The sequence below is a fragment of the Caretta caretta genome, chromosome 28, assembly GCF_965140235.1.
Source record: "Caretta caretta isolate rCarCar2 chromosome 28, rCarCar1.hap1, whole genome shotgun sequence".
NCBI lineage: Eukaryota > Metazoa > Chordata > Testudines > Cheloniidae > Caretta > Caretta caretta.
This window is the reverse complement of record NC_134233.1, coordinates 15,356,220-15,380,007: the sequence shown is the minus strand read 5'-3', so window position 1 is coordinate 15,380,007 and position 23,788 is coordinate 15,356,220. Positions and strand designations below refer to the sequence as shown.

The 23,788-nt window shown below is 51.4% G+C and overlaps 1 protein-coding gene across 1 annotated transcript in view; it reads left to right on the top strand.

The window, feature by feature from the left end:
* LOC125628519 (uncharacterized) overlaps positions 1 to 23,788 on the top strand; it is a 67,199-nt gene that overhangs the window by 23,043 nt on the left and 20,368 nt on the right. Inside the window, exons 7-10 of the mRNA XM_075123803.1 lie at positions 875 to 967; positions 4,164 to 4,290; positions 14,383 to 14,496; positions 14,833 to 15,959. Coding sequence (XP_074979904.1) covers positions 875 to 967; positions 4,164 to 4,290; positions 14,383 to 14,496; positions 14,833 to 15,959 — 1,461 coding nt within the window. The remainder of the gene's footprint in view (positions 1 to 874; positions 968 to 4,163; positions 4,291 to 14,382; positions 14,497 to 14,832; positions 15,960 to 23,788) is intronic.

Genomic DNA, 23,788 nt, shown 5'->3' with positions numbered 1-23,788 from the left:
CCAGCCCCACAGCTGCCCCCCCATCTCCCTTCCAGCCCCATAGAGTGGGAGACAAACCCCCGCGCTGGGGATAAAGGGAGCCCACCTGCCCCTCCCCTCGCCAGCCCCACAGCTGCCCCCCCCACATCTCCCTTCCAGCCCCACAGCTGCCCCCCCATCTCCCTACCAGCCCCACAGAGTGAGAGACAAACCCCCGCGCTGGGGATAAAGGGAGCCCGCCTGCCCCTCCCCTCACCAGCCCCACAGCTGCCCCCCCCCAGAGCCAGCCCCACAGCTGCCCCCCCATCTCCCTACCAGCCCCACAGAGTGAGAGACAAACCCCCGCGCTGGGGATAAAGGGAGCCCACCTGCCCCTCCCCTCGCCAGCCCCACAGCTGCCCCCCCCACATCTCCCTTCCAGCCCCACAGCTGCCCCCCCATCTCCCTACCAGCCCCACAGAGTGAGAGACAAACCCCCGCGCTGGGGATAAAGGGAGCCCGCCTGCCCCTCCCCTCGCCAGCCCCACAGCTGCCCCCCCACCCCTCCCAGAGCCAGCCCCACAGCTGCCCCACCCCACCCTGCCTCTCCCAGCCCCACAGCTGCCCCCCATCTCCCTTCCAGCCCCACAGAGTGGGAGACAAACCCCCATGCTGGGGATAAAGGGAGCCCGCCTGCCCCTCCCCTCGCCAGCCCCACAGCTGCCCCCCCTCCCAGAGCCAGCCCCACAGCTGCCCCCCCATCTCCCTTCCAGCCCCACAGCTGCCCCCCCCATCTCCCTTCCAGCCCCACAGAGTGGGAGACAAACCCCCATGCTGGGGATAAAGGCAGCCCGCCTGCCCCTCCCCTCGCCAGCCCCACAGCTGCCCCCCCTCCCGCGCGCCCGCCCCCCCCCAGTGCGGTGCGTCGCGTCACTTCCGGCCTCTGCTTCCCCCCGCTAGACACATCCCCGCCCCCCCCCAGTCCGGGGCCGCTGGTGGGAGCCGCCCGGTGAGTGAGAGACCCCGGGGTGGGGGGAGGGGAGAAGCCGGTTGGGGGGGGGAGTTAATTGCCCCCCCCGGTACAAATTCTCTCTCCCCGCCTCACACGTGGCTGTAGAACCCGGGGCGACCCCCCCCTTTCCCTCCGCCCCCCCCGTTCTCCCCCTAACCCTCCCGCGCCCCTTGACCGCCCCCCCCACCCGGGGGTCCCCCCCCACCCGGCAGCGGTGCGTCCTGGGGCGGGTGGGAAATGGGTCCCCGGAGCCCCTCCCCCAAAAGGGTGGGGGTGGCGGGGGGGGGCCCTGAGACCCGGCTGCCTTGGGGGGCCCGACCCGGGTTCCCCAATCCCCGCGGCTGCCCCCCTCCCCCCCGAACTGCCGACACAGCCGCCCCCTGCCCATCCCCCCCACTGCTGCCCCCCTTCCCGCTCCCCGGCCCCCTTAAAACTCATCCCGCCCCCCCCCCCCGGCTCCCTGCGGCCCGCGTGGGGACCCGTCACTTTCCGCTTCTGTGGCGGGCGGCCCCATAAAATCCCTTCAAAGGGTCCCCCCTTCCCCTCTCCCCTCCTTGCACAGCCCCGTAACATCCCCTCCGGCCGGGGTGTTTTCCCCTCAGGGGATCGAAGGCGGCGTTTGGGACCCCGTTTTCTCTCCCGTGCTCGGAGACGGACCCAAAATACCTTAAACGTTTGCCCCACTTTCTCTCCAGGTCTCTGTTACTAACGGAAGATGCCCAGAGATTTTTTCCTGTCTCTCTACGTATAAAATACGAACAGTCTCAGAGTTACCCCTTACGTAAAATCTTTGTAAACGCTGCTCCTTTTTCTTGTATTTAGCTATCAAATCTTGATGCGAAATACACTAAAGGAGGGAAGGCTGCTCAAACTCTGTCCCTCTCTGCCCAGGGTATGGGGGTCTGGCTCCCTGGGTCAGAGGCCGGGGCCCAGGCTTAGCAGCTGCTGCTTCCCCCAAGGGGGCAGGGGGAGAGAGGTGCTTAATTAAGGCTACCTCTGTGCCCGGCCAAGATGAGGACTTTCTCCGGCTGGTACTAGCCCCCTAGGGCAGCCCTAGGCCCTGTTAATACTAAATTCTGAGCCAGAGACTCCAAGTAATTGAGAGAGACCCCAAGGAAAATGCTGGCTGTTGTCAGGGCTTGGCTGTGTGTGTTTCCTCTGCGTGCTGCACCAGCTCTGGCCAGGTAGCCGGCACCACAAGCCAGGATCGAACTGCCCAGGAAGACCACAGATTTGGGTTGAGTGGCAAAGGCGCTTGGCCAGGTTTATTGTTAACCATGCACAGTCCTAATGCCCGGCAGGCTGTTCGGCGACAATAACACAGGGACGCCCATTACAATGGACTCGGCTCAGACAGTGCTTGGACTTTCCACCCCCTCTGGGACCCCTCTCTTCTACGCTGATACAAACAAGTTATGTATTACCTCTCTGACGTAGTTCGTTACCACCCTTCACCTTGCACTTGGTGGTTAGATCAAAAGAGCTCTGTCCATCACCCTGTCATCCTGCCCTGATCTTTAGGAAAGGTCAGTGGGTCCCTGTATCATCTCTGCGGAGTGTGTTTATACCATAACTTTGTGTCGGGGTGTTCTGTTCAGGTGTTTCCGTGACTTCTTAGTGCCTGGAACTGCTTGCGTTTGTCCAAGGCCAGCCCTGTTCTTACCAAGTGCATGTACCAAACGGTGAACTTGCAAGCAGGCTTCTGTTTCATAACAGGGCCAGAGTTTTGCTCATAGTCTGACTCTTGGTAACTTTGCTTTACAGGAGCAGAGCCTTCAGCCTTACACCAGGCCTTTCTACCAGGCCTCATATCTCAGACTTTCTCTTTCTGTTACACTGGGGACTGGCAAAAAAGTGACTCTGCTCAGACAGCCCCTCCCACTAGCAATTGCAGGAGCAAACCCAGCCATGGGAGAGCAATGGGACTTTCCCAGCCCGAGGGGCAGGGAGAGGGGACACAGGAAAGAGAGACTGAAAAGGGAAGTGGGAGAAATGAGTGGGGAGAGAGATTTCCAGATCTCTGATCTGCCCAGTCACACGTACTGCAGCATCCCTGGGCAGAATCACTTTCCTGTGGGCAAGATGAGGATGAGAGAGAGGAAAAGCCAGTTCCTGCTGCTGTATCCCTCCTGCTGGGGTGTGGCTGCCCTGGGGTCAGTGTCAGAGAGAATCCCCCCAAGTGATTCCTTTGGTTCTGCAATTTTCTAGCAGAGACTTTGTTACTGGAGAGGCTTAAAAATGCGTCTGTGAGCTTAGCCTGGCAGGAGGGGCCCGGTCTACACTGTAATACAGAGAACAAGCATTTTCCCAGCATGGCAGAATCTAGGCTGCCTGTCTGCAGGGAAAGGGCCTGGGGGAATCGTGATGTGAAATGAACTAAAGCCCGTTCCTAAACTCCACAACTGCCCTTCTCGCCCTGCCAGGCTGCAGAATGACGCCCACTTTTCCCTCCGGCTCATCCCAGCCTCCCTTGGGACAGGGAAGAGAAATGGCTGCAGTGAAGCCAGATCAGCTATGGATTATTGGGAGTTACTTCTGGGTTCCTGCAGGCGGGAGAGGGGCAGCAAATACACAGGAGGTGGGAAGGTTTGCACCGTCTGGTTTGGAGGTTGGAGCAGGGCAGGAAATTCATAGGGTGGAGAAAGGGAGGAGGACAAGGTCTGGCAAACCTGCCAGAACTAGTTTTAATATGTGGCTTAGATTCTAGGAAGAGACCAGTGAGGTTTGGAGGTGGAAATGCCCTAATTTATGGAACAGGAAACAATCAACTTGGAAAACTGGGCAGACTCCCAGTGCTGGAGCCTGACCCGACTCACCAGCGGCTGCTGTGAGATAGGAAAGGGGCACCCACCAGTCAGATTTCGGGGAGATTCCCCTCCCTCATATCCAGCTCCTCACAAGGAGGAGGGTGTTGGGCTTCCTACCAGGGAGCTCGCCCTGGACCCTGCTAGGGGCTCCATCTCCTGTATCCGTCTGTGCCTAGTAGGTGTGTGATGGATCTGCTGGGAGAGAGGAGGGGCTCTCTCTTCGCCCCTCACCCTGGTGTTTCCTGGGTGCTCTGAGCGGGGTGGGGGTGGGACTCTGTTGACTGTGAGCCACCCAGAGCTTCCATTTGATCGGCTCCTCTCCCCCACGAATAGTGGGGCCGTGAGTGGGGCAGCAGGTTCTGAGTGTGGGGCTCTTGCTCTTTCAGGGGCCGGTGACCTTCGAGGAGGTGGCTGTGTATTTCACCAGGGAAGAGGGGGCTCTGCTGGACCCCGCTCAGAGAGCCCTCTACAGAGACGTCATGCAGGAGACTTATGAGACTGTGACCTCGCTGGGTAAGGGTTCCTGTCCCCTCGGTTCTTAGAAGGGGGAATGAGGAGTTATGGTATATGTCATGCCCACAATGCCACCTCTACTCTGCCCTGTCTCAGCATCACCCCAACATGCCAGGGACACACACACTAGCCCACTGCCCTCCCCTGCTACACAACACCCTGGGAACAGAGCACAGGAGAACTACAGCACGGTGTCAGATTTCTCCTGTTTGCTCAGGTAAAACGGGGGGTTGGGTCCAGCATAACGAACAGAAGCTTCCAACCCCTACCCCTCTCTCAAACACTGAGCCTGCTCCACACAAACCAGCTCCGTCTTGCAAAGTGATCCCACTCGCCTACCCTCAGTTTGAGGTTTCCTTCTGAGTCGTTGCCTTCACTTGCCCCTCACTAAGCCCTGGAGACCACTAGCGTGTATCCCACCAGGGTGCTGGCAATCCTCAGGGCAGGAACTCCCCCTTGTGCACGTTCACTGACACAACCTACAACACTGAGCACTGAAATGGGGCAGGCTCGGTCCCTCAGGGGTCACGTGCACCTCTCTGCATACTAGTCACAGCTCTGCCAAGCTGCTCCAAGTACTCCTTCCACCGTCCGATTACGGCTACACCTGACCCAGTGCACACAGCCGGAGGGGATGTGGATAAATGCTGGGATTCCCGTCTGGAGAACACAACACAAACAACGGCATGTTCTTAGTCCTTCCTCACATCTATTCTAGAGTCATAGATTTTTATTTTTTTTGTTAAGGCCAAAAGGGATGATTAGGCTTTGTAGTCTGATTTCCTGTGTAACTCCATCCAGTTACTGCTGCACTGAGCTGAATATGTTGTGTTTGACCAAATCATCTTCCGGAAAGGCAGCCAGTTTGACACGAAGACTGCAACAGAGGGAGAATTCTCCAGGTCCTGTGGTCATTTGTTAACCTTTGCAGCACCCTGGCAGACCCATTCGCAGAGGCTCTTACCAGCTGCAGGGTTTCATAGAATCATAGAATCATAGAATATAAGGGTTGGAAGGGACCCCAGAAGGTCATCTAGTCCAACCCCCTGCTCGAAGCAGGACCAATTCCCAGTTAAATCATCCCAGCCAGGGCTTTGTCAAGCCTGACCTTAAAAACCTCTAAGGAAGGAGATTCTACCACCTCCCTAGGTAACGCATTCCAGTGTTTCACCACCCTCTTAGTGAAAAAGTTTTTCCTAATATCCAATCTAAACCTCCCCCACTGCAGCTTGAGACCATTACTCCTCGTTCTGTCATCTGATACCATTGAGAACAGTCTAGAGCCATCCTCTTTGGAACCCCCTTTCAGGTAGTTGAAAGCAGCTATCAAATCCCCCCTCATTCTTCTCTTCTGCAGGCTAAACAATCCCAGCTCCCTCAGCCTCTCCTCATAACTCATGTGTTCCAGACCCCTAATCATTTTTGTTGCCCTTCGCTGGACTCTCTCCAATTTATCCACATCCTTCTTGAAGTGTGGGGCCCAAAACTGGACACAGTACTCCAGATGAGGCCTCACCAATGTCGAATAGAGGGGAACGATCACGTCCCTCGATCTGCTCGCTATGCCCCTACTTATAAATCCCAAAATGCCATCGGCCTTCTTGGCAACAAGGGCACACTGTTGACTCATATCCAGCTTCTCGTCCACTGTCACCCCTAGGTCCTTTTCCGCAGAACTGCTGCCTAGCCATTCGGTCCCTAGTCTGTAGCTGTGCATTGGGTTCTTCCGTCCTAAGTGCAGGACCCTGCACTTATCCTTCTTGAACCTCATCAGATTTCTTTTGGCCCAATCCTCCAATTTGTCTAGGTCCTTCTGTATCCTATCCCTCCCCTCCAGCGTATCTACCACTCCTCCCAGTTTAGTATCATCTGCAAATTTGCTGAGAGTGCAATCCACACCATCCTCCAGATCATTTATGAAGATATTGAACAAAACCGGCCCCAGGACCGACCCTTGGGGCACTCCACTTGATACCGGCTGCCAACTAGACATGGAGCCATTGATAACTACCCGTTGAGCCCGACAATCTAGCCAGCTTTCTACCCACCTTGTAGTGCATTCATCCAGCCCATACTTCCTTAACTTGCTGACAAGAATACTGTGGGAGACCGTGTCAAAAGCTTTGCTAAAGTCAAGAAACAATACATCCACTGCTTTCCCTTCATCCACAGAACCAGTAATCTCATCATAGAAGGCGATTAGATTAGTCAGGCATGACCTTCCCTTGGTGAATCCATGCTGGCTGTTCCTGATCACTTTCCTCTCATGCAAGTGCTTCAGGATTGATTCTTTGAGGACCTGCTCCATGATTTTTCCAGGGACTGAAGTGAGGCTGACTGGCCTGTAGTTCCCAGGATCCTCCTTCTTCCCTTTTTTAAAGATTGGCACTACATTAGCCTTTTTCCAGTCATCCGGGACTTCCCCCGTTCGCCACGAGTTTTCAAAGATAATGGCCAATGGCTCTGCAATCACAGCCGCCAATTCCTTCAGCACTCTCGGATGCAACTCGTCCGGCCCCATGGACTTGTGCACGTCCAGCTTTTCTAAATAGTCCCTAACCACCTCTATCTCCACAGAGGGCTGGCCATCTCTTCCCCATTTTGTGATGCCCAGCGTAGCAGTCTGGGAGCTAACCTTGTTAGTGAAAACAGAGGCAAAAAAAGCATTGAGTACATTAGCTTTTTCCACATCCTCTGTCACTAGTTTGCCTCCCTCATTCAGTAAGGGGCCCACACATTCCTTGGCTTTCTTCTTGTTGCCAACATACCTGAAGAAACCCTTCTTGTTACTCTTGACATCTCTGGCTAGCTGCAGCTCCAGGTGCGATTTGGCCCTCCTGATAACATTCCTACATGCCCGAGCAATATTTTTATACTCTTCCCTGGTCATATGTCCAACCTTCCACTTCTTGTAAGCTTCTTTTTTATGTTTAAGATCCGCTAAGATTTCACCATTAAGCCAAGCTGGTCGCCTGCCATATTTACTATTCTTTCGACTCATCGGGATGGTTTGTCCCTGTAACCTCAACAGGGATTCCTTGAAATACAGCCAGCTCTCCTGGACTCCTTTCCCCTTCAAGTTAGTCCCCCAGGGGATCCTGGCCATCCGTTCCCTGAGGGAGTCGAAGTCTGCTTTCCTGAAGTCCAGGGTCCGTATCGTGCTGCTTACCTTTCTTCCCTGTTTCAGTTGGGAGCAGAGTTAAGGTTGCATTGCAGGGGGGCAGCACTGGGCAACCTTAGCTCTGCCGTAAAGTAGTTTCTGGGCATTTGGTTTGCTACATTTTTTTTAGTGGACATTTTGCCACTAGAACTGTGTCTTTTGCCAACATAGCTATGTTGGTTCAGGGGGAGAGGGGCACCTATAGAGCAGAGCTATCCTGGCAAAACTGTAAAGAGCAGACCATGTCAGAGCCTGCATGTGGATTTTACAGCACTTGAAAATATTCTCAACGGGGAAGCAAAACACACTTTACTGGACTTTGTACAATTTGTCCTCATCTTTCCTGAAATATGGCACCCAGAACTAGACATAATACTCCAGTTCAGGCCTAATCAGTGCAGGGTAGAGCAGAAGAGCTAATACGTTCCAGAATTATGTTTGCTTTTTTTGCAACACTGTTCAACCATGTTTAGTTCGTGATCCACTATGAACCCCAGATCTTTTTCTGCAGTGCTCCTTCCTAGGCAGTCCTTTCCCATTTTGTATGTGTGCAGTTGATTTTTCCTTCCTAAGAGAAGTACTTTGCATTTGACCGTATTGAATTTCATCCTATTTATTTAATACCATTTTTCCAGTTTGTCCAGATCATTTTGAATTTTAATACTATCCTCCAAAGCACTTGCAACCCCTCCCAGCGTGGTATTGTCCACAAACTTTAGAAGTGTACTCTCTATGCCATTATCTAAATCACTGATGAAGATACTGTACAGAACTGGACCTTTGGGATCCCACTCAATATGCCCTTCCAGCTTGACTGTGAACCACTAATAATTACTCTCTGGGAACAGTTTTCCAACCAGTTTCACACCCATCTTACAGCAGCTCCCTCTAGGTTGAAATTTCCCTAGTTTGTTTATGAGAAGGTCATGGGAGACAGTATCAAAAGTCTTACCAATGTCAAGATATACCACATTTATCACTTACCCCCTATTCACAAAGCTTGTTACCCTGTCAAAGAAAGCTATCAGGTTGGTTTGACATGGTTTGTTCTTGACAAATCCATGCTGACTGTTACCTATCACCTTATTATCTTCTAGGGGATTGCGTATTGCTTGCTTAATTATTTCCTCCATTATCTTTCTTGCGACAAATCATACTGTTGGTTTGTTTCCATGGTGGAAGCTGCAGGGTGTACCCCGTACATCCAAATGTACCCCCAACATGCCATTATCTAAACTCTCAGGATCCTGTTTGTTTTGTATGTAAATTTTCTAATTTCACAATCTCTTCATTAGCATTTGGCTCAGCATACAAACTGTAACACCTCCCCCATCTGTCTCCTGTCTTAATCTTAGTCCCTTTGGGGGTTCTGTGTCTGTAGAATTTCCAGCACAGTGGGATCTGGTCAATGGCTGGGGATATGAGCATTACAGTAATAAAAATAATAAATAACTGTAATTCAGAGGGTCCAGGCAGTGGGAGGGAGGCTGTTGGCGAGCAGGGGAGTGTCTAGGTGGTGGTAGGCTGGTGGGGGGGAGGTTTGGGGTGAAGAGTTCCTGTGAGCTGGGACGTCTGGGGCAGGGGAAAGGAGATGTATCATGGGGTAGGTTCTGTAGGGAGTTGCGATGCAATGGAGGGCTGGAAGAAATGGGAAGGAGTTGGATCAGGATGTCAAGGAGTTGGGGGGGGGGGTGCGAGTAAAGGGGAGGTGGGGGCTGGGTAGTGTTTGCTCCAGGAAATGGGGGAACTAGCAATGGGAGGGAGGGAACAGGAGCTCTTGGGAGTCGGAAGCAAAGATGACTTGGGGCAGAGAGAAGGTGAGACGGGAAGTGGCTGGGCCGTGGGAAATTTGGGGGATGCTCTAGTGAGGAAGGCTGCAGGCAATGGGAGGGGAGGAGAGAACACAAGGAGCGGGTGCTCCTGGGGCCGAAGAAGGTGGAGAGGGGTGAGAGCAGTGAGTGGAAGGGGAGTGGGTGTTGTAATGAGTGAGAGGACTAGGTGCACCCTGTCCCCTTCCTGGTGTCTCTCAGTGCCCCCCCCCCACCCACAGGTGTCAGGCTTCCTGCCTTTTCCTCTCCGAGACTGGAATTCTGCAACTATCCTGCTCCTAGAATAGACCGGGGCTACAATGTCCTATATATCCACTGTGCTTACCCAGCAGGCCTGGCACAAATGTGCACTTCCTTGGTTATGTCTGTGACCCTCACAGCATCCCAGGGCAAGTGGCTCTGTGGTATCTGATAACAAGTTTCAGCTGGCCTGACCCATTCAGTGTACCCCAACTCACTAATGTCTTCACCTGTATTGAAAAGGTGTCACGTAAGATATCAACAGAAAGCTACGGACATAATGTTCATTAATATTATTGCATGGTGTATGTATGGAGGAGAAATGCAAGATTACAGATAGGTGGGAAATGATGTTCTTAAAGCATGTCTGTCAGCCAGGGTTGAAGTTCCCCCACTCTAGACAAAGGCAGGTGGTTCTGCCACCTTGAAGGCACTTTCAGGGTACATTAAGAGACAATGGGAATGCAATTTACATAACCAATAAACAAACCCATCACACTAACAAGGGGCAGAGAGAACCACTGAGCATCATGGCAGGGGAGGTTATCGCAGGAACAGACCAAATTCTATTTTAGCAAACACCAGCAGGGGAAGAAACCACCATGGAACTTCATTTAAGAAGACAAAGGAACCAAGCCCTTTGGACTTTGTGGGAAATATTGAGCAAAGGGGTGCTCTGCCCTCTTGCTGGAAAATAGTGTGGTCAGAATCTTACCTTGCAGCAGGACTATAGTTTTATTAGGTCATTGTTCACTTCCACTTCCTGGTAACCGTTTCTAACTCTGTTGTTTATACCTGAACTCACTTTAAATGCTTGTGTTAGATTAAATGTTTAGTAAATTAATCCAGTGCTGTCTCTGAATACAAGTGATGGTTATCTCCAATTAAAGTGATAAGCTGGGCCATTTGTCTCTTCTGAAGAACAACCAATCCTTATTCCTCTGAACAGTCCTGGAGAAAGTAGCCATTGCAGAGCACATGATTTTGGGAAAATTCAGGAGTGGGGATGTTGCAATCTCTTGTCAGTTGTGTCCAAGGCTGTGGAAGCCAGAATGTGTCAGGGGTGCCGCAAGCAAGCTGCTGGAGTCAGAGCAGCTAGTCCAGGGTCACTTATCACACAGACACTCAGTGTGTCCTTGAATGCTGGCTGGGAACATCCAGACAAGAGAGCTCCAGCAACAGAACAGTGAAACTCACCCAGGATTACAGATGACACAACTCCGCACTGGTCTGGATTGCACCCCAGCGTGTGAAAATGGCCTAGGTTGGTAGTGAAACATCTTGAGATGTGGAGAGTCTTGCCCCCCCATCACCATGTGCAATAGCCACAATCTCTCTTCTCTACAGGCACCTTGGATCTTGGAGTCCATCATTCCTGGAGTCACCTGGCCTGATTCTTATTTTTCACATTCTGTTTTTCCAGAAGGAAATGGTAAACCCCAGAAACTGCTAAAGTAGAAAGCAATGTGTATCTGTGTGTGCGCACGCGCACGAGGGGATGAGAATAACTCCTACACAGCACCAAAAGGCAACACGCCCTCAGAGCCAAACGGGGCGGGAGGGAGAAGTGATGCCTGTAACAGAAGAGCCTATCCCAGTTGTCAGCTGACAGCGTTCTGCAGCTGAGCAGAGGGCACAGCCCACTCTAGAGAGCATAAGGAAGTGTGTGCTGGAGGGGGCTCCTGGAAGGGAAAAGGGAGAGATGCTTTAAGAAGATAAGAAGGGAGACTCCTGTGGGGAAGAAGAAAAGCCCTGGGCAGTCTTATAAGCAGTTGATTGTACCCGTCCAGCAGCAGGGGGGCGTTTAATGTTGTTAGCACATAACTGTCCTTTTGCTAGTCACTCAGGGGTGAATGCCCAGGATAGAGGGGGTAACTCAGCCTCTGTCCACCCCGGTAGGTAGCCTATAACTCAGGCTGAGAGAGTGAACCGTGTGGCTGACCTTCGGAGGAGAGCAGTCACCCAGCCAGCTCCTCGGGGCACACAGGGTGGTGACAGACAGGCTCCCACTCCAGCCCCTAGTGTACATGTCCTGTTATACTGAATTCAGGCACCTGTGATCCCTCGTGAGAATGGGAAGGTTTAGAAAGTAATCTGGCCTTGGGGGAGGTAAATGATATCCCCATTCTTGGGAACGTTTTTTTTCTATGTGCCTACGGCTGTCAATAGGGCACGTTAGCTAAAGGCACAAGAATCTTAGATCCTCCTGTTAACACGAGTTCTGCCATTCGACCAGGTAACCTGTCAGTCTCTAGGACCACCCTTTGTTTAACCAGAGAAATCTGTGCACCATCCTATTTCCATCCCATGGATGCCTGCCCGTTGATTTTGACAACGTTAATATGCTCCATATCTATCTCTGCAGAGCCAGTTCTCCCAAAATGTGTCAGGTAGACTCCAGACACCTGTGGGGCTTTTGGGCTAATGCTAGCTGCATTAACATGGATCGGTTGGGGCTTGGTTTCTTTCAGCAGGGTACTGATAGACTGATAACACCTTCTTGGGCTGTCTTCCTTCACAGGGGGTCTGTGATGGAGATTACCAGGAGAGGAATGATTTGGGGTGGGGGGAATGCCTCGGCTCCCAAATATCATTTTTCCTAGGGGTAAAATGAGATCCCCCCCCTTATATTTCCTCTCCTTCTCAGCTTCCGTGGCTTCTTGCTTAAAATAACAAGCTGTGCATATATCTTGCTCACTGCGCCACGGTGACATTACCCAGGGTACAATCTGGACTGTTGAACAGCCGTGTCCCCTCAGTTCCCCAGTGTGGGGTGCCTTTTGCACTCCTGGGTAGTTAACCCACAGTCTCCAGCCTGTAACTCGCTCCTAGCTGCAGAGTATTGAGTGCTACTAGTCCGGGGGGGGGTCTCACGACATAGGTTTTGGTGGCCTTGGAGTGCGGCCACGAACTCTTGCTGGCTGCTGCGCTGACCATTTTCCCTAAAATACTTAATTAGCTTTAGGAAAAACAAAAATAGGCACCTATGCATGTCCAAAGCATTGTAATTTATGTAGGGGGTTTTTGCAGACTCGATAATAAAATAATGTACAGTTGTCTCGATTCTTTATTGTACCTTAACAGCAGAGAGGTGCTTAACAAATAAGGTGCTTTGCATGTTCTTGTCTTTTGTTCTCGTTTCTTTTGCATTTGTGGTGGTGGTTTTTTTTCTTTCTAGACTTGCTAGCTACTAAGTCTGCTATGAAAAGTGATATTAAAATAGAAATATCACTTTTCACAGCAGACTTACTCAGCCCTGGCGAGCTGGGTCGATGGGGGTGAGATTGGGGCTGGCACTCACTGTCGTGTGGCCAGGGCCCAAAGCCCTGTGGCCGGGACCCAGGGCTGGAGCCTGAAGTCCTGCAGCAGGGGACCAGAGCCCTTTGTGGGCGCCAGGGGCAATGGGGAGGGGGACTTGAGCCCAGGCTGGCACCCACTACCATGTTCTCATTGTCTTCAGGAGTTGTTGATGTCATGAGCCCAGAGAAAAGGGAGAGAGAGAGAGTCTCAAGCAATTTTCTTACCTCCTTTAATCATTCCATCCTTTGTACTGGAAACATCTTCAATTTTGAATCATGGTGACAGGCTGTCAGTTGTGGATGTGAGCTTCAAACCATCCTTGTGATGGAATGTAAATATCTTCAAAAAGAAAAGGAGGACTTGTGGCACCTTAGAGACTAACAAATTTATCTGAGCATAAGTTTTCGTGAGCTACAGCTCACTTCATCGGATGCATGCAGTGGAAAATACACAGTGGGGAGATTTATGTACACAGAGAACATGAAACAATGGGTGTTACCATACACACTGTAACCAGAGTGATCAGGTGAGGTGATCTATTACCAGCAGGAGAGCAGGGGGAAAAAAACCTTTTGTAGTGATAATCAAGGTGGGCCATTTTCAGCAGTTGACAAGAATGTGTGAGGAACTGGGGGGGAGGAGGGGGATAAACATGGGGAAATAGTTTTACTTTGTGTAATGACCCATCCACTCCCAGTCTTTATTCAAGCCTAAGTTAATTGTATCCAGTTTGCAAATTAATTCCAATTCAGCAGTCTCTTGTTGGAGTCTGTTTTTGAAGTTTTTTTGTTGAAGAATTGCCACTTTTTGGTCTGTAATCGAGTGACCAGAGAGATTGAAGTGTTCTCCGACTGGTTTTTGAATGTTAGAATTCTTGACGTCTGATTTGTGTCCATTTATTCTTTTACGTAGAGACTGTCCAGTTAGACCAATGTACATGGGAGAGGGGCATTGTTGGCACATGATGGCATATATCACATTGGTAGATGTGCAGGTGAACGAGCTTCTGATAGTGTATGTGGTTAGTGTTTTGTGGTGTGTGGTTGCTGATGAGTATTTGCTTCAGGTTTGGGGGCTGTCTGTAAGCAAGGACTGGCCTGTCCCCCTGCCGGAGAGTGGCTATTTGACCAGGTGATAGCCTTGCTGTCTCTGAGGAACCGGTCTCTGGGTGTTCCACAAAACTGTAATATTTTCAGTAACATCATACAGTAAAATCTCGTAACTTTACAAACAGTGTTGCTTCACATATTTTAACAGGGTGATCGTGTTCAGTGGATTATGAGTTTTCAAATGATACCTCACAAGGCATACTTTGTACAAAATACATAATTTTGTAGGAGTGAACATAGGGGTACAGACTGTCACACAGTGTCTGTCTGTGTGTGTTCCCAGCAGATATGCAGGTAGTTCAATCCCTCATAAGCAGGGTGTTCTGCACCTTTGAGAACCTGCGGAGCTGGCCCTGGGATTTCACTGGTTTACTAAGGATTGGAGTTAGACTATTCTTTATGACAAAGTCTTATGAATTCACCTGATCTCCTTTGTTTTCTTTCATCTGAGCAGGGTTTCTAATTTCCAAACCTGATGTGATCTCCCAGCTGGAAGAAAGGGAAGAGCTATGGGTCCCAGACCTCCAGGGTTCAGAGAAAAGGGAGATCCTGAGAGGTCCCTGCACAGGTGAGGAAACATTAAACCTACTCAGAATCTGTAAGTGCCTGAAGTTGACCTCTGGTGTACCCTACAAAGACTTTGGGAGCTCTCTGAGTTCAGGATTGTCCCCAGCAAGCGTCATATCCCCAGGGAAGATATAGCTCATGGCTTTCTACAGATTCTAACTGACACCTGTCAGTAGCTTCTTCCCTTCCCCCTGAGAATTTAGATGGGATGTGAAGGCAGAATTGATTCCCTTTGCGGGAATTCAGTTTCTGGTTTTTATTTGACATCTCTCCAGCACTTATTTTGGTTTGGTCTTCCCTTTTCCATCCCTGTTTGAGGTTTCTCTCTTTGTCCCAGCAGGTGCTGGGATGGTGAGTGAAAATGAGGAGCAGAATTCTCAGCAGGAAGATGCTGAGCAAGTGGAATCACAGGGAGCATTATCGCAAAGATCGAAAGGGAATGTGTCCAGGAGTCGTGAGCAGGGAACAGCCTGTGAGATTCAGCACAGACCAGAGAGAGAGCAGGGAAACCAGCCAGAGGAGAAAATGGGGAAATTAATTTACTGTGGGGGAACTCAGAAGGACTTGAAGGAAACCACAGCCCAGCAGGAAAGCCTCAGGGGAAAGAGAAAAACTACATGCACTGAGTGTGGGAAAAACTTTACCCACTGCTCATCCCTTATTAGACATCAGAGAATCCACACAGGGGAAAGACCCTACGAATGCTGTGAGTGCGGGAAAACCTTCACTAACAACTCAAGCCTTATTACACACCAGAGAATCCATTCTGGGGAGAGGCCCTATGAATGCAGCGCGTGCGGGAAAAGCTTCACTGACAGCTCACACCTTACTAAGCATCACAAAGTCCACACGGGGCAGGGGCTCTATGAATGCGGAGAATGTGGAAAAAGCTTCACGGACAGCTCAGCCCTTCTTAAACATCACAGAATCCACACGGGAGAGAGACCCTACGTATGCTGCGAGTGCGGGAAAACCTTCAGTCAGAGCTTTGAGCTTACTAGACATCAGAGAATCCACACGGGGGAGAGACCTTACGAATGCTTTGAGTGCAGGAAAAGCTTCATTCAGCACTCACACCTCATTAGGCATCAGAGAAACCACACAGGTGAGAAACCCTATAAATGCTGCGAGTGTGGGAAAAGCTTCACGCAGAGCTCAGACCTCATTATACATCAAAGAATGCACACGGGGGAGAGGCCTTATGTATGCTCTGAGTGCGGGAAAACCTTCATTCAGCACTCACACCTCATTAGGCATCAGAGAAACCACACAGGTGAGAAACCCTATGAGTGCTGTGAGTGTGAGAAGACCTTCATTCAGTTGTCAGAACTTACTAGACATGAAAGAATCCACACAGGAGAGAAACCCTATGAATGCCGTGAGTGTGGGACAAGGTTCACTCAGAGCTCATCCCTTAAATATCATCAGAGAATCTGCAAGGGAGAGAAACACCATAAAGACCTCTAGGGCTATCTAGCCATTTTTTTCTTTAATACTTTTGTTAATTCCCATGAAGTAACCTGTAAGGCTGTTTGAACCGGTTGCAGCACTGTTATCCCTCAGCTTGTCCGGATGAGTTGCACATTTTTGCCGTTTGCATTTCATCCTGGTTTGGGGCGGACCCGGTTGTCCTTGCTATCCACTCCATTGTCCCATGAGTAATGGGAGTGTGTCCCTTCTTCCAGGAAACAAGGAGCATCACATTTGTACTGTTCCTCCTATTGCAGAGTAATTGTTAGGGTCATGAATGATACAGATTGTTTCATTCTCAGTTGTTCTCACGTTGCTCTGGGTTGTGCTGAAGAGCAGTTATTGTGTGGACCTTTCTTCCTCATTATATTTAAATGTATTTTAAATGAAGAGGAGCAGTGGCAAGGGAAAAAAATGTCATTTCAGCCTTGGTGACACTGGAAGGCGATGCGGTGACTCAGAGAGATTCCCTCCTTCCCCATCACTCCAGAACGGTTACCTCCTTTTTGAGCCATGCAGAATTTATCTTCTTCACATTCTATCCCTCCACCTCTCAAAGTGTCGTGTGGTGCAGTGTTCTCAGCTGTCTGTTCTTGGAGAGGATGCTTTGACTTCTTTAATCCTATATCAGAGTCACTATGACTGGAGATGAAAGGGGGATTCAAATGGATCCCAAACAGTGTGGGATCATTTGGAGTTTAAATTCCAGTTTCCAACTATTGGCCAAGCCACTTGGGGGAAGATTGGCTGTTTTTTCCCCTCGTTATGAGAATGCTAGAACTTTTGTAAATAACATAACTTAACAGTGCTGAATGAAACAGGTTTGAATGGATCAGAGGAGAATGTGATGGGAGAATCTCTTGTCCCAGTTCTGAGTCATCAGATGTAACCTGCTCTGGAATTTCACTTGAGACCTTCATTTTCATGTGTTCTATATATCTGTGATGTGGTTGTCTATCTTTCCTGAAGGCTGTTTGGTCACCTAATTCGATATTAGTTTAGTTTGACAGGATGTAGCTCAGATTTATTGGCGACTTTGAGATAAATGACCATTTGTTAAAGTCATTACTTCTCACTTTACTTTTGCTTTTTCCCCACCTCTACATGATGACATGGAGAAAGTTCAAGTGGAGTTCAGTCAACAGGAGAGAACTCTCCCATTTACTGGACATGCTAACAAAGAAACAGCAGTGATTTGAACTCTCCACTTAGAAATGGTGAACAGCAGCAGACCCAAACTGTGCAACGAACTGAAGCAAGTGCAGATGATCACAGTGGAGTTCAGTTGTTTAAGCCAGCGGTTCTCAAACTTCATTGCAATGTGACCCCCCTTCTGACACCAAAAATTAATACATGACATGCCCCTCCCCCCTGGTGGAAGCCGAAGCCCGAGAACTTCAGCCCCAGGCAGCTCAGGGAATGAAAGCCACAGAATAGCTGCAGAAAAATATCTATTTTTGAATAGAAACTCCACCTCTGGTAACTTACAGAGATTTTGGTCCAGACCTGTATTTAGTTCCTAGCCTAGACCCATGCCACCAAGTTAAAGAAACCCTGGATGTGTTTGGAGAAGCCGTTCCACACTAGCAGTGCTGAGATTTTGAGTGGTTTGATAAAGGGTTCTACTTCAGAGACGTGTAAATGTACCCTAGCCATGGCCAAGGATTAGGAAAGAAGGGGGGGGTAGAAATAGTACACACCCAGTTCTTGGTTTTCACCCAGCAAAGGAAGCTAAGGTGACCAATGGCCCAAGGAACATTGTTTGTACAACACGACTTCCTAGTTCAGTGTCACGGATTACGGTCCCAAAGGACGCCATGCTTAGTTTGAGAACACTGATCTTTCACCATTTGGAGCCAAAGTTTCATGAGGCAAATCGAGAGAGAGAGAGAGTCCTTCCAAGGACATTCCTTCCCTGTGAATCCCAAACTGGCTGCCACTTGCATGCTGTGGAAACGATGGTCATGAATGACATGTTCATTTGGCTCTGCAGGACACACAAATGTTCGAGTTCTGATTCTAGGGTTTTGTGTCTTGGGGCTCGTCTACCCTTCAAATGCTGCATCGGCACAGCTGCACCGATGTAACTGCGCTGCTCTAGTGCTTTAATGAAGAAGCTCTAAGGTGAAAGGAGAGAGCTCTCCCATCAGTTTAGTTAATCCACCTCCCCAAGAGGTGGTAGCTTTATCAGCAGGAGAAGCTCTCCCGCCAATATGGCACTGTCTACATGGGGGGGGGGGTGTGACAGTAGCACCCTGGAATCCCCATATTCACCACTGTCATATGCTTGATATGTTTGTACAATGCATGCCTTGTGAAGTGTCGTTTTAAAAGTCTTGGTCTGTTGAACCTTAATACCTTGTTGAATTGTAGGTACTATCTTTGTATGTGAAGTTGTGGCGTACTGCTGTATGTGTTACTGAAATACGTTGTGAGGTTGGGAAATGCCCAGAGCCAGCCTTTCAGTTGCAACAGAGGAACAGCTGTCGCTGGCCAGACGGGCGTTGATGGCCCATCAAGAAGAATCCACTCTCCCAGAGGCTGCTTAGAGAGGGCACATACGTAAGGGGGACAGCCTAACTGATGTCACAGCAAGGATCTTTCTAGGAGCTGGAAGAAAGTATAAAAGAGGGACAGTGACATCATCACTTGGCCTCTCTCCCTTCCTCCCCCCACCCCCACTGTCAATGTCTGGAGGACAACGACTTTGAAGTAGGGAGATTGGCCCCAGGCTGGAAGGGAGTTCAGTCTGAGTAATGAGAACTGTGAGTTGCCTGTAACATCTATTAGGGTGAGAGACTGTTTGATTCAAATCTTGGTTAGGCCTTGTTTGTACTACGCAGCTTTTAGCGACTGACACTCCAAGTCACACTCACCTTCTATGTAGCCCCCATCCCCACAAGAACCCCAGTTCCATTCAGAGCCCCCCACCCTAAGCACCCCTCAGAAGAACTCCAGCACCCCTCACACCCCACATACCTCTGCCACCCCATCCACTCCCTGTCCCCTCCCCTCTGTCCCCTAAAAGAACCCCAGCACATCCTAGACCCACATCCACAGACCATCAGAACACTACCCCATAGGTTCCCAGCCTACAGCCCCATCACATGCACCCTGCCCATAACTCCTCCCCCAGCTACGTTGACGACAACAAGAACACTGGGAAGACAAAGACTTTGAACTGGGGAGATTGGTTCGGGGCTGAGAAGGAAATTCAGCCCATGTATTAAGAGCGATGAGCTACTGGTAACATCTATTAGGGTGAGAAAGGCTGTTTGATTCAACTCTAAAAGTTTAGGATTTAAAATGAGTGTTTAGTTACCTTAAGGAAATAAAAAGTATCTCTGACCTTTATGCCTACCACTTATAATCACTGGAAATCTATCTTTGTGTAGTTAATAAACTTATTTTAATGTTTTACACGGACTAGTGAGTACGTCTAAAGTGCTTTGAGGAATCTGCTCAGATTACAAAGGCTGGTGCATATCCATTTTCCTTTGATGAAGCAGCAAACTAATTAATGAGCTTGCACTGTTCCAGAGAAGGTCTTGAGCAGTGTAAGACGGTACATTTCTGGGGTGCAAGGCTGGAGGGATTTCCTGGGGTCTCCCTGTGATGGGGCAGCTGCCCCACACTGGCTGGCAAAGGGTTAATAGCAGCCACCAGGCAATCATAGGAAGGCTTTGAAGCAGCCAATCAGGGCCAGGCTGGGCCCTATAAAAAGGGCTGCAGGGCAGCAAGGAGCTCAGTCTCTCCCTGGAGCTTAGAATCATAGAATCATAGAATATCAGGGTTGGAAGGGACCCCAGAAGGTCATCTAGTCCAACCCCCTGCTCAAAGCAGGACCAATTCCCAGTTAAATCATCCCAGCCAGGGCTTTGTCAAGCCTGACCTTAAAAACCTCTAAGGAAGGAGATTCTACCACCTCCCTAGGTAACGCATTCCAGTGTTTCACCACCCTCCTAGTGAAAAAGGTTTTCCTAATATCCAACCTAAACCTCCCCCACTGCAACTTGAGACCATTACTCCTCGTTCTGTCATCTGCTACCATTGAGAACAGTCTAGAGCCATCCTCTTTGGAACCCCCCTTTCAGGTAGTTGAAAGCAGCTATCAAATCCCCCCTCATTCTTCTCTTCTGCAGGCTAAACAATCCCAGCTCCCTCAGCCTCTCCTCATAACTCATGTGTTCCAGTCCCCTAATCATTTTTGTTGCCCTTCGCTGGACTCTCTCCAATTTATCCACATCCTTCTTGTAGTGTGGGGCCCAAAACTGGACACAGTACTCCAGATGAGGCCTCACCAATGTCGAATAGAGGGGAACGATCACGTCCCTCGATCTGCTCGCTATGCCCCTACTTATACATCCCCAAATGCCATTGGCCTTCTTGGCAACAAGGGCACACTGCTGACTCATATCCAGCTTCTCGTCCACTGTCACCCCTAGGTCCTTTTCTGCAGAACTGCTGCCTAGCCATTCGGTCCCTAGTCTGTAGCTGTGCATTGGGTTCTTCCGTCCTAAGTGCAGGACCCTGCACTTATCCTTCTTGAACCTCATCAGATTTCTTTTGGCCCAATCCTCCAATTTGTCTAGGTCTTTCTGTATCCTATCCCTCCCCTCCAGCGTATCTACCACTCCTCCCAGTTTAGTATCATCCGCAAATTTGCTGAGAGTGCAATCCACACCATCCCCCAGATCATTTATGAAGATATTGAACAAAACCGGCCCCAGGACCGACTCCACTTGATACCGGCTGCCAACTAGATATGGAGCCATTGATCACTACCCGTTGAGCCCGACAATCTAGCCAGCTTTCTACCCACCTTGTAGTGCATTCATCCAGCCCATACTTCCTTAACTTGCTGACAAGAATACTGTGGGAGACCGTGTCAAAAGCTTTGCTAAAGTCAAGAAACAATACATCCATTGCTTTCCCTTCATCCACAGAACCAGTAATCTCATCATAAAAGGCAATTAGATTAGTCAGGCATGACCTTCCCTTGGTGAATCCATGCTGGCTGTTCCTGATCACTTTCCTCTCATGCAAGTGCTTCAGGATTGATTCTTTGAGGACCTGCTCCATGATTTTTCCAGGGACTGAAGTGAGGCTGACTGGCCTGTAGTTCTCAGGATCCTCCTTCTTCCCTGAGCAACCAGCTTGAGGGAGAAGGCCTGGCCGTCCACAGAGAGAAGTGCCTGGGACAGAGCCGTGCTGGACAGGGTCAGGGGAGCAAGCGGAGCTCCAGCCTGGCTGGCTCCCAGACTGAGGCCTTGACACAGGGGCTGAGTAGGTGCTGGGGTTATGGGGAAGTGGCCCAGGGAAAGCAGGTAGCGGCGGGGGGAAGGAGAGGTAGCGAGCAGCTGCCAGCTGTGGCGGCCCAGAGTAGCGGGTGGGCCTGGCCCCCCCCTTTGCCCCACTGGGCATCGAGGGAAGTGGCCAGCCTAAAGACTGGCTAGGGGCTGCAGTTCACCACTGCCACGAGAGTCTGGGCGAAGGACTGCCGGTTCCCCTGGAAGGGAGTTGAGTGGAGTTGAGGCACAGCTGGAGGGCTGGGCCGTGAAGAGGATGCCGCATCCCGGAAGCGATACGGGTCCCCACAGCCAGTGGAGATGGAGCAACAGAGAGTGAGACACCACAAGAGGAAGGCGCCCTGCTGACAGAGCTAATTCCCTGAGCAACCAGACCATCGCCAGGGCATCATGGAATGGGCCCCCTCATACCTCGAGAGAACCTGCTTCAATACAGAAAAACACATTGACAACCCCACTAATGGTCAGCCACCACTCCACGCTACAACCCATGTGGGGGATCAGCAAAGAATTACAATCCAGACCCCATTCTTTCCACACCCTGAAAGAAATCTTTCCGCAACCCACTCTTCTGGCCCCCAACCTCATCAGCCCAACCAGACTCCCTACAGACCGGGACACACCAACTCAAAGCTGCACCAGACTCCGCCAGCACAATGGTTACCAAACCTGCCGCCATGTCTCCCCTGCTGCGACCCCACAAAACACACCTGCCGAGATCCACGAACTCACACAGACAAATAATAGAAGACAAAACCACCCCATCACCCGTGGACGAACCCTCCTCACAACGTGATCACTCAAGATCTCACCTCTCAGGCTGAGCCCGCGAAGGAAACCTGCAAAACCCCTTCAAAAGACGAGCCTGGGAGCTGAAATGCATAACGTTGCTAAACTCTACAAATCGGGCTCTCAACAACCAAACCAAGAAAAAAAAAGAGACGCTGGTTACAGGTCTCACTGGAACCATCTGTAATCCACGAATTCTCCGACGAGCGCAAGGCGGTCATGGCCCACTTCAGCTGGAAGAGTGTCTGGCAACATGGGTTAATTTCTCACGCTTCGGCTCCACTCAGAACCTTCCCAGACCTGAGGAGAAGCTCTGTGGAGCTCCAATGCTTCTCTTCCACCAACGGACACGGTCCAGCGACAGCGTCGCCTCACCCACCTGGCCGCTCGCGGCACTTCAGATCAGTCCTGCAGAACGGGGGAGAAAACGGGTCAAAACCGAAAGATTGGATAATATAAGATCAAAACACCGAGATCTGAGGGCGGGTCAATAATTTGAGGGGAGAACGGGAAAGTCTGAAAGGGTTGTATGGGATTCTTAGGGGCGGCAGGGGCACCCCTGGTATGGGGCGGTGAGCCCCCTGCCCCGCCTCTTCTGCCCAAGACCCCACCCCACCCCCATGGCCGCCACCCAAGAACCCCAGAGCCTCAGCCAGCCAGGGCCAAGCCCTGAGCCGGACCACACAGAGGTGCTCTGAGCCCCTCCCCAGCCCCCTCCTGCCCCGCCCCGCCCCCACCATGTCCCTCCCCCATCACCACCCCATCACTCCCCCCCGCCAGCCTCCTTCTTCCCTCCCCCCAACCCCCTCCTGCCCCATTGATATTCCTGCCCCGCCCCCACCATGTCCCTCCCCCTCACCCCCCCACCAGCCTCCTTCTTCCCTCCCCCAGCCCCCCACCCCCTCCTGCCCCACTGATATTCCTGCCCCAGCATAGCCCTCCCCCGTCACCCCCCACCAGCCTCCTTGCCTCCCCCCAGCCCCCTCCTGCCCCATTGATATTCCTGCCCCGCCCCGACCATGTCCCTCCCCCTCACCCCCCCAGCCAGCCTCCTTCTTCCCTCCCCCACCCCCTCCTGCCCCACTGATATTCCTGCCCCAGCATACCCGTCACCCCCCACCAGCCTCCTGCCCTCCCCCCAGCCTCCTCCTGCCCCATTGATATTCCTGCCCCGCCCCCACCATGTCCCTCCCCCTCACCCCCCCACCAGCCTCCTTCTTCCCTCCCCCAGCCCCCCACCCCCTCCTGCCCCATTGATATTCCTACCCCGCCCCCACCATGTCCCTCCCCCTCACCCCCCCACCAGCCTCCTTCTTCCCTCCCCCAGCCCCCCACCCCCTCCTGCCCCACTGATATTCCTGCCCCAGCATAGCCCTCCCCCGTCACCCCCCACCAGCCTCCTTCCCTCCCCCCAGCCTCCTCCTGCCCCATTGATATTCCTGCCCCGCCCCCACCATGTCCCTCCCCCTCACCCCCCCACCAGCCTCCTTCTTCCCTCCCCCACCCCCTCCTGCCCCACTGATATTCCTGCCCCGCCCCCACCATGTCCCTCCCCCGTCACCCCCCACCAGCCTCCTTCCCTCCCCCCAGCCCCCTCCTGCCCCATTGATATTCCTGCCCCGCCCCCACCATGTCCCTCCCCCTCACCCCCCCACCAGCCTCCTTCTTCCCTCCCCCACCCCCTCCTGCCCCACTGATATTCCTGCCCCGCCCCCACCATGTCCC